The sequence below is a fragment of the Papilio polytes genome, unplaced genomic scaffold (genome assembly GCF_000836215.1).
Source record: "Papilio polytes unplaced genomic scaffold, Ppol_1.0 DF823177.1, whole genome shotgun sequence".
Taxonomy (NCBI): Eukaryota; Metazoa; Arthropoda; class Insecta; order Lepidoptera; family Papilionidae; genus Papilio; species Papilio polytes.
The window spans coordinates 3,463,019-3,478,371 of record NW_013526027.1 but is presented as its reverse complement, the minus strand read 5'-3'; the positions used below and the strand labels follow the sequence as shown (position 1 = coordinate 3,478,371).

At 35.6% G+C, this 15,353-nt stretch overlaps 1 protein-coding gene across 1 annotated transcript; it reads right to left on the bottom strand.

Annotated features, from left to right (window-relative positions):
- Positions 1-168: 168 nt before the first annotated feature.
- LOC106105277 (S-adenosylmethionine decarboxylase proenzyme) lies at positions 169-15,133 on the bottom strand. Its single transcript, XM_013285572.1, has 6 exons — positions 14,896-15,133; positions 13,662-13,748; positions 4,583-4,784; positions 1,130-1,226; positions 540-709; positions 169-433 (listed from the first exon to the last, which is right to left on the bottom strand). Exons 1-6 carry the CDS (start codon positions 15,015-15,017, stop codon positions 206-208), a joined length of 906 nt encoding a protein of 301 aa, XP_013141026.1. The 5' UTR covers positions 15,018-15,133; the 3' UTR covers positions 169-205.
- Positions 15,134-15,353: the final 220 nt, after the last annotated feature.

The following is a 15,353-nucleotide window of genomic DNA, read 5'->3' as shown; positions in this document are numbered from 1 at the left end:
GGGGGGGGGGGGACTCACATCACATCACACGATAACGGACATCGTTTACCTTTAAACGAAACTATTATAAATTCTATTGTAACTTGTGAAATTTAATTTCTATTCAAACTACATAAAAAAGAAACAGCAAAATAAGAAAATGATTTGACATCACATCATTTACGACTAAAACGAATACAAAAAAGAAAGACACACTACAATAACTTTAATACGGAATACTTGGTTGTGACTTACTGACGGTATGTCGCTCTCCCTCTGATCGCATGACAACAAACATTAACCATTCAATTAGTTTCGTATGATGTAGAGAGGACATAAAGCACTGTAAGGTTGTACTCACATCTTTAGCGACGCCGTTCATGGAGTACCCGCAGGGGTCGAACAGGTAGTCATCGATCACCATGCCGGGGATTATCTTGTCTATACCAGATTCCTGCGGGGAATTACACACTATTTATTATATTAATACTAATTTTATACTATGATGTACATAGGCTGCATGTGGGGTTCACGCGGCCCGTGTGTGGTGTGGTGTGCACCTTGGTGGCGTGGTGTGCGGAGGCGCTGTGCGCGCGTGTGAAGATGCTCATGACGTTGGGGTCGAGGTCCGACATGAGGATTTCAATGGTCTGGTCCGGCTCGCCGGCCGCGCGCCCCGCGCCCGCCTCGCTCGCCTCGCGGTGCTCCTTCTCCAGCGCTGCCACCGTGCCTGCACACACAACACTAACTGTTGAGGAAACAATACTTTCCGAACGGAAACTTTCTTCATTAAAAGTTTAAAAAATCTGATCATTTTAATGATTCCCATATTGCATTTGTTGCAGAGCAAATATGTACGGTATTGCGTAATATTTAAGGGTTTATGTATACAACATTATGAACGTGTGGTGTGAGTCACGCAGCGACATCTGCGGCCGCGCGATAAACCATTGATCCTAAGTTATCAGTTCTCTGGAAAAACTAAATGGTATTTTGTATTTTTTATAAGGAAAAGTACACTAATTACATTAAGATTAAGCGTTTTCTGATTAACAAATGGCATTTAAAAAGACTGGAGAGTAGTAAGATATCTCTATTAACTATGAATAAAATGTTATACGCGATAATACTACAAAGGGACAGTGCGTACCTTCCAGCGGCAGCAGTGTGTATAGATACCAGCAGTCCTTCTCCGGACCCATGATATATGCGCGCCCGTCCCCGAAGAAGGAGTCCAGCAATTCTACCTGCAAAGATAAATAATTTATAGACTAAATAACTCTTACAAATACTTAACAAACGACTCCAACCCTTATAAAATATTATGTTAATATAGAGGCAAGAACACATATGCAAGTACCGTCCCCCTCAACCTCTCCACCAAATTATTTGCACTACTGTCACAAAATTAAATGTGCTAGCTATATGTACAGGGGGTGGCAAGTGTACCAGAGCACCAGCTACTTGCATACAAGCTATTTTTTAGACCACATCTTTAAGAAAATACTTGGGCACTTATTTTATTCTATCTACATTTTCCAGTCGCATTGCAAATTACAAAAACTATTCGCATCTCAACATCCTCCGCAGTAACATTTACAATGCAATAAAATTACCTCAAACACGAATAAAACTCATCGTAAATATGTCGTAAGATGTTTGCAATTTGTGTGTTGTTTTACATTATTTAACTTATTTAAATAGATATAAAGCGAGTCCTTCATATACAATGCAGTAAGTAAAAAGAAAACGTAAATCAGTACTAAGTAATTTATAAAACATGATTTTAAAAAAATCATATTCCACTGTAGAATGCATTATCGTCTACCATATTTAATCTATACTTTTATAATAATATTATAAAGAGGAAAGATTTGTATTTTTGTAAGTATTTGATTCGCGCCAAAACTACTGGGCCGATTTCAATTCTTTCACCATTAGAATGGTAATTTGTCTGCGAGTAACATAGACTATATTTTATATTATTTTTAAATTTAACGCGGGCGAAGTGGCGAGCAACAGCTAGTGGTCGATAAAACGAGTTCTAAAAAGCCCAAGTTGTTTAACTTTATAAATTAGAGGTCACTTTATGATTACAGTACTAATCAATAATTACATACACGTGCACTTTATTTAGCAAAATAACGTTACAATTAAAAGTAAACATTGTTATATTAAATTATATTTAACGTATAGCTTTTACCAACATGTCAACATGTATGGTAAGTGGAGACGCACGCTTAAAATCATTAAGGGTGAGTTGCATCAAATCGCTGGTTATCGTAAAAGTTATAATAGGGTTACAAGTGCAAAAACATATTCTCACAGAGGTTTTATGTGTTTTTCGTTTTTACAATGGAAACATTTAAACCTGAATGTCACTAAAGTGTCAAGTTGGTGTCAAGAATGACATTTACGTAAATTAAAATGTTTGGAAATTCATGTTTCGCCGATTATATTTATGTATCATACGCATGGTATTTTATAGTGAAATAAACTTTTTGCCCACGAAGATGGAGAAAATGGCAAACTCTTGTGAAAATAAACTAGTTTGGGCCATTATTGAAACTGTATTTACTTTACTACTCAAATATGTAGCAAAAATGAAGCAATAAAATTATACAAATATAAATGCATCTTATTTATTTTCCATATTATAAATTGTCCTGTCAATGCATATTATAAATTGACCTTTTATAGAGGACATTTTTTAAATAAGAGAAAAGGGACAAGCGCTGTTGCTATGGCCTTAGACACTCGAAATTTGTCCAAACTGAATGTTTGGCCAAATTTCGAGTTCCATCTTGGAAATCCATTATTTCCGAGCACGCAAGACTTTATTCTTCTGGATTACGTATAGGATAATAGTAGATATTTTCTTTTTCCATTACTTTTTCCATTATTTGTGCTTTTGAAGATAAGAGCTTGTGACAGTTGACACTACCGAACTGACACTAACCGTAACGCTAACTGTAACCGCCCAAAATCGGGCGGTTATGATTAGTGTCAAATATGACGTCATTTTGACCAGCGCAAAACTGGTGTAGCGAATATCATGAACATCCGAAGACGTAACCATCGGGAATGTGCTGGTTAAGGTTTATAGTTAGTTGATGTAACTCATCCTTAGTAAATTTTAAGATTATTCCAAATATTACCATTTCAAATAATTTTAACTTTAACGGTAACCGGCGATATGGTGCAACTCACCCTAAGTTGCATATAGTTCTATGTCTAGTAATAGTTATAGCAAAGCACGCGTCAAGCAACGAGTTGTGTAAAGATAAACTTAGTTTGAATGAATTGACCTCTCTACGCTTACAGTCATTGTTCTTTGATTAACGATAAAAAGGTATTTATTACTTTCATATTTACCATGTTAATATTTTAAAACATTATTTATAATGAATGACACGTAATTAACAGAAAGGGAACTATTTATTGTTATGTTTTTAATATAGCCGGTGGTTAGTCACATGATACTTCAATAGTTATGTAGTCCATACGCGTGTAACAGCCACATGTCACATACATTGTATAAATTCAATTGCTCGCGACACAAATACAAATACTAAAAAACTTACAGACGAATTGAAAACATTCATCCTTTTGGGAAGTCAGTTAAAAAGAGGAACTATGCCCGTTCGTTTTCTTTACCGAAAGGTTTAAAAACCGTAAATTCTAAAAACAATAATTTACATAATTTCCCTATACTGAGACTCGAACCGAATACCTACGATATAAAGTAATTCACTACAGAGCAACGAAGGTCGTAATCTAGACATGACATGCGGTATCAGGCACACGAGTGAACTTTCAGTGCATTCGCATGACTAACTCTATCGACACATGTACTTAATACCTTATCAATTCTAGACAGTAACATAGTTAGTTATATTATATGCATTACGAGATATGTTATTAATCCAATGAGGGGTACAGTAATAAATCTGATAACAGACCGCTTTAGGTTGAAAGATATTCTCGTAAAAACACAAAATATCGCTTACAATGAGAAAATTAACTTAAATATGTAAAGTGTAAGTTTAGCTTTAAAGTAACATAGTGATGTAACTGGAACCGTCATTTAAATATTCCTTTTCGTGTTATCAATAAATGTTAATTATGTGTAGATGCGGAACATTAGATAAGACAATAGATTGTGAACTTTGTAAGAAGCGGCTGAAGCCAGCTTCCCTGCGCGCTGATAACAAACGTGTCATTGTGATAATTATATTTAAAAGTTTAAAATAGCTGAGTTATCTTAACGACTTATGACAAAAGCAATTTGATAAACGTATTGCCATTAAGCAATGTAAACTGAATGATTAATACTGTACGAAAGTCATTGTTTTATAGACATGACAAATTAAATCGATGACAATCAGTTTGCGGTTCGAATGGATGAAGCAGATCAGAACCGGCTCACAGATCACCTAAAGTACCTACATAGATGTATAAATTCATGATGAACAGTTCGCAGCTCATTCCCACTGTTACATCACGTTGAGTCGTGAACTGCAGCTGAACGGTTCAAATCTATTAGCTGATAATTTGAAATGATTCAGAGCACATCGATTCACGTAATATAAACATGACTGACCTCTGAATCAAAGTTGTCGTGTGGTGTGAGCTGTGCGTGCGGGCGTGCGAACTCCCTGCGCGAGTAGAAGACATTATGGACACGGGCATGTCCGGCTGCGTCGCGTGCCAGAGCCAGCACGGCGCGCACGCAGCGCAGCGGCGTCGTCGTACCGCACGTCTTCAGGATCCAGCGCCGCCGCGACACGAACATGCTGCTCTCACTGGAATAGAATAACACTATATTATAACACACACGAATTAGCACATGGGTGTTATGAAGACACAAGCGAGTGTTCTTAAGATCAATAAAAAAACTTTTATTTAACAGCCTGACTCGATTAGGGTTCAAATACTTAGCACATAAGATTATTACTCGAAATATATTCATTAAAGCTATATTTTTAGTCATTTTAATACAATCAAAATCTGACTAAACCCGTTCAAAAACAGTATTGAAATATAAGTCTTATTCCGCAGTAAGTAAGTTGACATAAATCAAGCAATAGTTAAGTGGTCGTGTTCACGGTACATTAGTAGTTAGCACTAACACGAAGTGGGATAACTAACCTAACGCCTTATCGATTGACCTCAATACACGACTTTTTAGAGATCACTCGGCGATCGGAATTACCGCAAAATGCACGCATCTCACAATCTTTATGAAATATTATCAGCAAGAATACTTAAAACTGACGTATCTGACAATTAACAAAATATTCTTATCTCGACAGTAAAGTTAATTTAAATGACATAACAAAATGCAATAATTTACAATTGCTTGCACATAAAAATCCTACATAACAGCATATAAATAAATATTATGAACATGTTGCCCTAACTTAGTCAACGTTAGATATATTATGTTTGTTATATAAATAAACAATTAAGGGCAGAATAACTGGTGGCATGTAATCAGTTTGCATAGTCAAGGACAGCAATTATCAATGTGTCCCCATTGTGCTAACACGGATATCTTGAGATAGAGAGGCGGAATTAGGCGCTGTCACCGGGTATCTTACATACTAGCATCGTCTTGAAACATGCGAACGGCTTACACCAGAAGTTCTGAATATGTTTCAAGTCCTGTAAGTAGTGAGGGACTGAAATATGCGTCAAAGAGGAATGGAATAATGCTAAAATACGTTACTAGTAAAATATACAGCAAAATGATTAAACTAGAGACTTTTTAAAAGGTTTTTATGTAAGGGTCTATCACAAATACTTTCGTGACATTTACGAGAGAGTCGTTACGAAGAGGTTCTAACGACATTCATAATAAACCCTGTATATTAAAAGATTTATGTTTTGTTGTTTGAATGTGTTTGGGCGTGGTGCAGATGAGATGCAACAGGCGCAGCCAGGTGTAATGGGGGGGGGTGAGGGGTGGCTGTGGACCAGGACGCAGGGGGGCGCCCACTCCATCCTCCATGCTCGTAAATCAAATAACGATTTTGTACGATATTGATTTACAACGCAATAGACAGTAAACTGTAACTACATTGTACAATTTCAATGTACATATAAAAATAGGAAATAAATCTCTTAGATAGGAAAAATACACAATATTACTATGCAAATAATACATAGGTGAATTTTACGGCTTTGTGTGCACATACAACTTAAAACACGCGACTTCTAAGTGAAACAATCGCCGTCACTAACTGAGAATTTCGAATTATCAACAAATTAGAAGCGGAAATAATTTGAAATCGATTTGCACAAACATACTTTGTACATTTATCATTAAAAATTGTTTAAGAAAATAGTTGGATAACTGAGTTTTTGAGAGTTAGATTTATGGGGCGTTATCGTTACTTGGCGACAAAGCCCCCTGTAAAGATAAATTTTAAAAAAAATCATTAAACATATTTGCAGATTATGGAGTTTAATTAATATAAATATACAATAAATGCTTCAAATAGGTAACCATTGCTGCTCCAAGCATTCAATTAACAATCGTTTTAAAAACATCGCAAAAGAACAATGAAACAACACAGGTATCAAAATTAATTTGTACATTGTAACAATCAGATCGGGTAAGCACCGAAACATGTAAACAGAGTGAGTGAGAGAGCTGCGGTAGGGTGGGGGTGCGAGGGGGATGGGTGGTGCTGCACGGCGCAGGTGCCGATCGATACAGGGTCTCCCCAGCCGTATGCAGCTGCCTACATTCTGGAAGCTTCTACCGGGCGGCGCTCGTCAGCTCCGGAGCCTCCCAGGCTTTTAAATTATATTGACATGCATATTATATAGCCTATTACATTGTAAATGGCGATGTTACGTTATATTCGAGTACGTATGTATATGTAAGTTGCAGCTTTATCAAACACGCGTTTTTCATTGCAAAGCGTTTTAAAGCTGGGTTTTACGAGAAACAGATATAAAAATGTTACACAATGAAAAATAAGTTTTTTAACAATCTTTTTTTTAATTTATCTTACTAACATAATATTGTAAATTAAATGCAAAATGTATAGAAATGTAGCGAGATGTTTAAACATATTCTCTAAGCAAACAGAACCTCGCTGATTAAAATGTGTGCTTAAAATTAATTGTGATAATGTAAAATAAATAATAAACGATAACAAGCGATAACAGATGCGATTTGAAAAGCATTTTTACTTATTGATACTTGGGAAAAGACATTTCTCAATTTTGGTAGAATTAAAGATAGTTCTTGTTTTCATCAATAAAATTAAACGAAGCATTTGAGTTTTATTTTTGGCTGAATTTTAAATGGCCAGGATCTTCCAATGTTACGGCGGACTTATAAGTTGCCTTTGTGTTCTTCCAGAATATATTCCGAGACAAATTTCAACGAGATACGTTACGCCGTTTCGGAGAGTAACAAACATCTATACAAACTTTCGCATTTACAATAGTAAGATATGATGTAATAGTTAAAAATCGCCATTTACAATAGAAAACTAATGTCTACATAATTTAATGTATCACAGACAACGCACTGGGAAGTGAGCGTTCACAAAGATATATCAAATGCGACATGCAATTGGCAAACAAACATTTCCCAATATAATTTCATTCCATACAGGAGCGTCGTAAATTACTGCGCATAAACGAATATTTCTTGTCATGTTAATTTGAATCCAGACAATACAAAAGAGCACCAAAAAGTTTAGCTCGCATCAAATAGCATTGCAAAAAAAGTCCATCTTTATACGTAGACATTTATGTCCGACAATGGTCCGGCCCGAGGCTCGTGTTACATAAGAGTGAGAGATCGGCCTTGGAGATCGTTTGTTAAGGCCAATCATCGTGTCGCTCGCTTGTCGGCTTGTGACCGAAGGCCATGCTTTTTGCGCGCCCACGCTAACGCCGGACATGTTTTTGTTATCCCATTTGAACCGATGTACTATTCGGCAAGGATCTTTCAGATTAATCAACATCGTCTTACGCGTGAACTGTAGTTACTTTAAAATTTCATAGGTTTGAATAAACTCTGAAGAAAAACAATATTTCTCTATTACAAATTCTATTTCAATATTCGTTTAATTATATGAAATGTGTTAAAAAAAAATTTGATAAAATAATCCGTTGACGCGAATCAAACAAGTTTTGATAAAAGTTCAAGCCAAACTATATAATTGCATAACAATATTCATAAATCAAGATAAGTTATGTGTGTCAGAACATTAAAAAAATCTCATGAATATTGATGTGGTAGCATTTACAGATTCTTATTATATTATTACTAATTGTAATAATAAAGCTAGTTTTACACAACACATAATTTTAAATTTGCGAATAATGTTTACTATTTCATTTCCTGGTGCGGCAGAAAATTACGGCTTTATTTAATCGTTCACTCTATATACGGTACGTCACGTCACTTTACGAGACCGTGACGAGGTAGAGACGGTGACAACGTGCAATGAGCATGCGCGCCTTGCACCTTGACCTTACCCGGGCGCCCCCGCCGCGGCAGGGTGGCAGGGTGGGGACGTCTCAAGACGTGTGAACGATGCTTGTTCTCAAGTGCTCGTAAATATAGCCCCACAATGCCGATCGTTGATGTGACATATCGTGATAGTATCATATGATTCAGCATCAGAACAAACATTACTTTTTATGTATATTTTTGTTTAAAATTATATAACTTTTTAGACGTAGGAATCAATAGACCTTACTTTTTATTTCCTTTATGGTCTTGTCGTATCAGATTAATACAAAATATCGTTCCATAAACTTTGTTTGTGTTTTAACAGTTTTGGAGGCTTCTCTATACATTATTTGCATGCGGAAACGTAATCATCCAAACTCGTTCCGAAACTTGCGATTGAGACATGTAAAAATATTCCATCTAATGCGTCTGTATGTGTGTATGACCTTCATCCCGGTGCGCCGCGTGTCGCGTCATGTGCACCATTGTTTATGGTTCGTTTATCAACTTGTTTATCAACGATTCGTTGAATTGATAGCGGTAGCAGCGACGACGTGATTCTTTTCAGCTCGATTTACTATTCTTAATAACTCTCCCTGGCTACGGTCGCTGTACGATGGTTACCTAAATTGCTTGAAGCTGTAGTTGAACATTTGTTGGTAAACAATGAACGTTATATCGTCATTCTTGTTGTAAATACTGTCTTGGAAATGTAATCGGAAGTCAGTAACAATACGTCTCGGCCACCAGTTCCCACGCTGGTATGCGGCCGTGCTTGCGGTCGCGGCCGTTTGGACATGTTTGTCATCAGATCTGTTATTTACAAACATTCGTCCAATGATCAGTGTAACAGGTCTGACCTAGTATTAATATAATATTTCACGTTGACCTACATCGAGCGTGATTGTACGGTTTATTTTTGCGGGTTCGATTCCCGCTTCTAGATATTTATAGACTAGTTATTTCCGAAAGTTGTGTATCACATGTTTTTTTTTAAAACATGATTGTACGGTACGCAGGAGAAAGAACAAGATGACATGACCACTTTCAAAGATTAATCATACTAAACACTCGCTACATATAGCAGAATAATCTGGCTGATGATCGAGAAAAAACTGTTTATATAAAGACCGTTTTCAGTTGCACGTTTTAATAACTATTTTATAAACTATCTATGTCGAAATAGTAATTATAAAGTCCTTATTGGAGTGTGCCTGGTGTGTGATGCAGTAAAGCGGCGTGCGTAGGGTCACGCCCCTGCTCGTGTCGTGTCCATCATAACATCATCTAAAATAAATTTCAAATCCCCTTATATTTTACACCTCATATGTAAGCTCTCGCTCTGACAAAGCGTCAAATGACATACAAGAGCCAGTTTCCGTGGCCACTTCTCACAGGAGACACGAGGCGTGGTGTGAGGTATGATGTGAAGTGTGGTGTGAGGGGTTTAGTTCGCGTCTGTTTACCTACGCCAACGGATGTTACGTCGTTTTCAACACTTATTATGTGAACCCGTTCAATAATGCTTTCAGAATGAAGTAAAATTCTCTGAATTGCTTCAACAGTTATTTAAATATTTTATTAACGCCTAATAACTCACTATGTCACATTTTACATTATGTACTGGTTTGTATGTAACATAAGAGACAACCCTATTTTTCTCCATACGTTATTCTAGTTGTCTGCAAAAGTACTCTTAATTTTTAGCCCCTAAAGTTGCATTTCTAATCAGAAGAATCACTACGTTCTGTGCCAAGCTGCGTCATGGATATTGTCAAAATTTCTATATACTCGTATGTGCAAAAAATAAAAGACGTAATTATTTGATCATCAAATTTAGTTTTACGTCATATGCGTTAATATCACATTGCGGGTTTAAGCCTGAAGGTCGCACTTTTTCTACATTTGTGTGTTTCTTGATGTTCAGGTTATTAATTATTAGTTATTAAGATGAAAATATAATTATTCACATTCACAGATATTTCCAAATATCTGAGTCTAGAGCGGTCACTTCGCAAAAACAAATGACAAAGTTTCCCTGATAATCAAAACATGAAAATATCAACTTCAAATGAACTTTATCGACATTAGCTTTCACTATCTGTGGTGGCAAGTTGCCATCTGGGTGACGTAATCAAGCGTCACGCGTCACGTAACGCGCGTCAAATCGCTGACGAATTTTCCATAGACAGCGTAGACAGAGATGATAACGTTCTTATGTAAGGTAAAATCATAATCGTTATCTGATATCGTTATTGATTTTTTGTACCCACAACATAAAATGTCACATGAAATTATTTTAAAATTGTTTAAATCATAAAACCTGTTCCACAACAATTAAGAACAAGAGAAAAACTTGAATGTCGAAAAGAGCAGCCGACTCGCAACTTCCACTGAGTAATCAGTTTGACAGCAAGCATTTTGGTGCTCTAATTATGAAAAAAGCTGTATCTGTCTACATACACCACAGAATACTTGTTACTAATTAAAAGCTTGTTAATTTAGCCACACTGTGACCAAAAATGAAAACTATAACTTCAACCATTCGTAGCGTGCGTTGGCGAAAATTGCTAATTCTGTTTACATCAACGTAAACTTTACGACAGTTATAAAAACTACGCCATGTTGTGTCACCATACTATATCTATATCTTAGACAGAATACGAGTGTAGACAATATTTTAATTTTAGCGCAACATAAATAGACAAGTGCATGCATCATGCGGGAGGGAAATCGTTCTCGCGGTTGACACGGCTATAAAAACTTTACGTATGCCTTTATAGACGATTTGTGTTATTCAACAAAGTCGTTTCTAAACATTTACTATTAACATCAAATTTAATGACTATTGGCATTAAAACGAAATTAGTAATTGAGGACATCGATGCAACATTATTAACCTTCATTCGCAGGCGCGTTTTTTTAACTCTCGGCGTTAGCGCCATTCTAACGTTCTCGTTTCTACGAGCGTTTTAAAATCACTCTTGTTTAAATCACTTAAAAACTATGTGCGATAGAAAACTGTCGCTCTTCAAAAGAGTTGCCGTATAAACGGACATGGAAATGCATTTGTTCTATTTCATTACATCATTTGTTCGATTTTTACCGCGCGTTATAAAAGCGCTCCCGCGTCTGAGGGCTAAGTAAGTAAAAATAGTCCATATTTATGATTTAAATTAGATTTTAAGATGTAAAGTTATTATAGTTAACAGCAGACGATTGTTGGTTGAAGTTAAAGAGATAATTATAGAGGTCTTTATAAAATTGTTAATTTATCGCAACAAGGAACACAGTCCAAGGTACAAACGTTGACCTCACGAAACTTATCAAACTGTGAGCCAATCAATTTGTGATGTTCGGACAGCACTTAGCAACAGTGATAACACATCTATGGTGGATGTTCAGCGTAGTTTACTACATCTAGTGATAACCTCTGACCATTGCTGATAAAGGTTTACTAATTCCCTATCAGCGGACACGTGGCGTAATCAACAGCCGGGTCGGGGGTCACGTCATTGAGATTACTACAATTTACTAAAGGGGATTTTTATAATTAAAGAGAACAGACTACTATATAAAGTTAATGGCTCCGATGTGTAAATTATAATATGTTTAAATGATGGTTTCAAAACACAGTTACAATTAAAAACATTAAACACTATGTAAATTGCAAATTTGGCTAACGTCGACGAATTGTTAGAGTTTATAGCCTAAACTGAGCGGATCGCGAAGAAATTAGGCATAAACGCTTTATTTTTTTCCTAATTCCACGCGGACGGATTCGCTGGCGAAAGCTAGTATTGAATACTTCAATCAAAGTTAGCATGTAAGTACCATCAGTAAGCCGGTAGCGGAAGTGTACAGGGATCTCATTAGCCCCAGTTGTATTTAACTGAGACACCATGATGCGATGTCGTGACATCTTATCAACATCTTATCAGTGGCAACACGCCGACCTTTTGCTACAGATGTATCTTAAATTTAGTTGTTTTTAATTACCATATCTATTATTGTTGACGTAGATAATGTAATAAATATTCTAGAATGTTCTCTGAAATCGAAAATGACCTCATATCCTGTGATATGCTTTAATTACAAAAATTAAGCTGAAATTCTACAAATTAATTAATCAAGTTATATCTTGTTGCTATATAAACATTTTACACGCGTTTTTCACCTATGTAAGCCATAGTGTGTGAACAGACCAGACGGTAATTAATAATCAGCAAATTGAATAAAATATGACTTTGAATAAGATAGTTTTAATATGAGAAGAGATGTTATAATAAAATTATTCCGAGAAGATTGAGTCCACGTGAGAAAACATTTCTATTTTTAAGTGTTATTAATATTTTCTTCATTTTGATACCAAAATACTATACTAACGCACCTCACACAGAATAAACCGCCGCGACGCGCACATATAGATATCGACATGAAAATACAGTCATTGTAATAAATGCGAATATTTATATGGACTATTGCTATCTCCTAAACGGCTAAAACATATATATGGCCTACAAATACACTAACAGATCAAACCGCGGGCAACAGCTAGTGTACCAACATGTTATTCCCGACAAAGAATCATAAATTTAAATTTAGTCTGTCTATAAAATATCAACATTTCCATAACATTTAATAAATTAATGATCAAATCGCGAATACATTAAAATGCGTTATTTTTATTAATTCACATGTCGCGACAAAATAATAAATTAGGAATAAAACTATAAATGTTTCACCCATTTCATGTTAACAGATACAATATCCGTAAGGAATAAACGCGCGGGATAATATACAATCAAATTCGTTTCCCGCTTCGGAGCACCAGTCACCATAAGAACGTTATTTAATCACTAGCTTTCGTCCGCGACTTCATTCGCGTGGAATTAAAAAAAAGGGAGTAGCTTATGTGTTCTTCCACTCTCATATATGCCAAAATTAATCGAAATTCGTATAACCATTTAGGCTATAAACTCTAACAAACGTCCATCCATCCAAATTTTCGCCTCTATAATATTAAAGTAAAATATGAAGTATGAAATATGATAATGTTGATATTAATTTTCATCTAATTTAATTGTGAAAGGGTATGAAATATATGTCCTTGACTGTACATAAATTATCTATAACTGTACAGTCTAATACTGGGAATAAATCTGACAATATCGGAATGTAAGAGTGATTCACTTACCTTAGTACATATGCGTCAACTTGCTCGCTTTTTGTGAAGGATATGATCTCACAGCGCACTATCTTGAGCACCTTCTCCCATTGTTGACTGCAACAAGTAATATAAGTCAGTTGTAATTTTAAATATAAAAGTATAATTTTACCAAAGCCTATTCTTCAACCACCTCTCCACTCAGATCCACAAATAGCATGTTCCCAGAAGTATAGGAAATTGTTTTTTCATTACATTTGGTAAGCTAATCTATTACTTTATTTTGAGAAGTCAAGGAAAAATTTGAAACAATATTATTCTTTACTTGAATGTCTCTTAAATATTGAAAGTTTCTCGGCTAAGTCATGCATCAATCTTTTAAAAAAATGGGTTACATTCATTTTGCCAAAAACCTGTTCTGTTCAGGGAGACCAAACAGGTTCACAAACTTTCCAATCTCCCCTGTAATTACAAGTTTTTTGATGTACTGATTCCAAGGAAGCAATTCAATCTGATAACTGGTTCCAAATCTCAAACCAATCTGCTTACTTCAAAAGATATGATTTAAAAATCTTTTAACAGAACTGTAGGTTCATTTTGAAAAAAATCTATTATATTTGTACTTATGAAAATAATTCACAAAAACTTGAATCCATTGTTATAGACAGTTTAACAAATTAACAAAATTATTGCTTATAAAGTATTTATCAAGTTTACTTAATTATATAAATAAGCTTGAGTGAAATAAAAGTTTCCTAAATTCAATTTTACAAAAGCCAAATGAAACAAAGAGCGCTGCTATAAAAAATTTGGATATCCACGTTGTTCTTTGATATAATTATATAAGCAAAAATGGAATTAATGTTAAGACAAGCGTATGTACATATTTTCCTATACGATTTTTAGGATGCAATCATGTGTCCCATTTTAGCGACGGGACTTTGCGGCGGCGTCTCCCAGCCAAACAACGAGCCCGGGACTCCGCTACGCATGCCTACCTCGCCCAACAGCTGATTCGAGAACCTTCCATTGTCAACATAATCATCTCAAAAAGATTGCCGCTATATCATAGTGTTCTTGTTATGTGGATAGAAAAACTAACCCTTATCCCTTACGTAAATAAAGTTTTGTTATCTATTAAAACTTAAAGACAAGTAGCATGTCAAATTTAAATATCTTGAATAAACATTTTATAATAAAAACGACTTTATAAATTACCGCCGAGGGTAAAAAGAAGGGTGCTAATCGTGTATTCTTCACTTACCGTGTAATTTTCCTCAAATCTGCTTGTTTAGCCGGCGTAAACCATATTTCTATTAACTTCTCCACGCCCTCAAAAAATTGATCATTACTATCACTTTTAGATATTATTTCTGTTTCAGCCATGGTGACTTTATTTCAGTTTCAATTGAAAAAATATAGTTAACAATTTAATTCCCTTTGGGACTGAGAACACGACCACCACAGGCAAGTGTCAGAAAATGACTGAAACAGCTGAGTGAAACAAAATTATTGGCAAATTGTGGATGATAGAAGAGACGGGTATATTCACATCTCCTCAAGAGCGAGAGAGAGCTAGTCGACGGCAGCGGCGGGTGGCGGCGGCGCGTTCACAAATCTCACATAATGTTACTCAATTTACGGGATTTTATATTTCATGGGCAAGTGGGAAATGGTTAATTTATCGTTACAATTTTCAAATGTTGCTGCATTTAAATACAT

Coding starts and splice junctions, on each gene's coding strand:
- LOC106105277 (XM_013285572.1), bottom strand. CDS start 15,017: ATGGCTGAAACAGAAATAATATCTAAAAGTGATAGTAATGATCAATTT. Junction 13,749..14,895: donor GATTTGAGGAAAATTACACG/GTAAGTGAAGAA, acceptor TACTTGTTGCAG/TCAACAATGGGAGAAGGTGC. Junction 434..539: donor CCGCACACCACGCCACCAAG/GTGCACACCACA, acceptor AATTCCCCGCAG/GAATCTGGTATAGACAAGAT.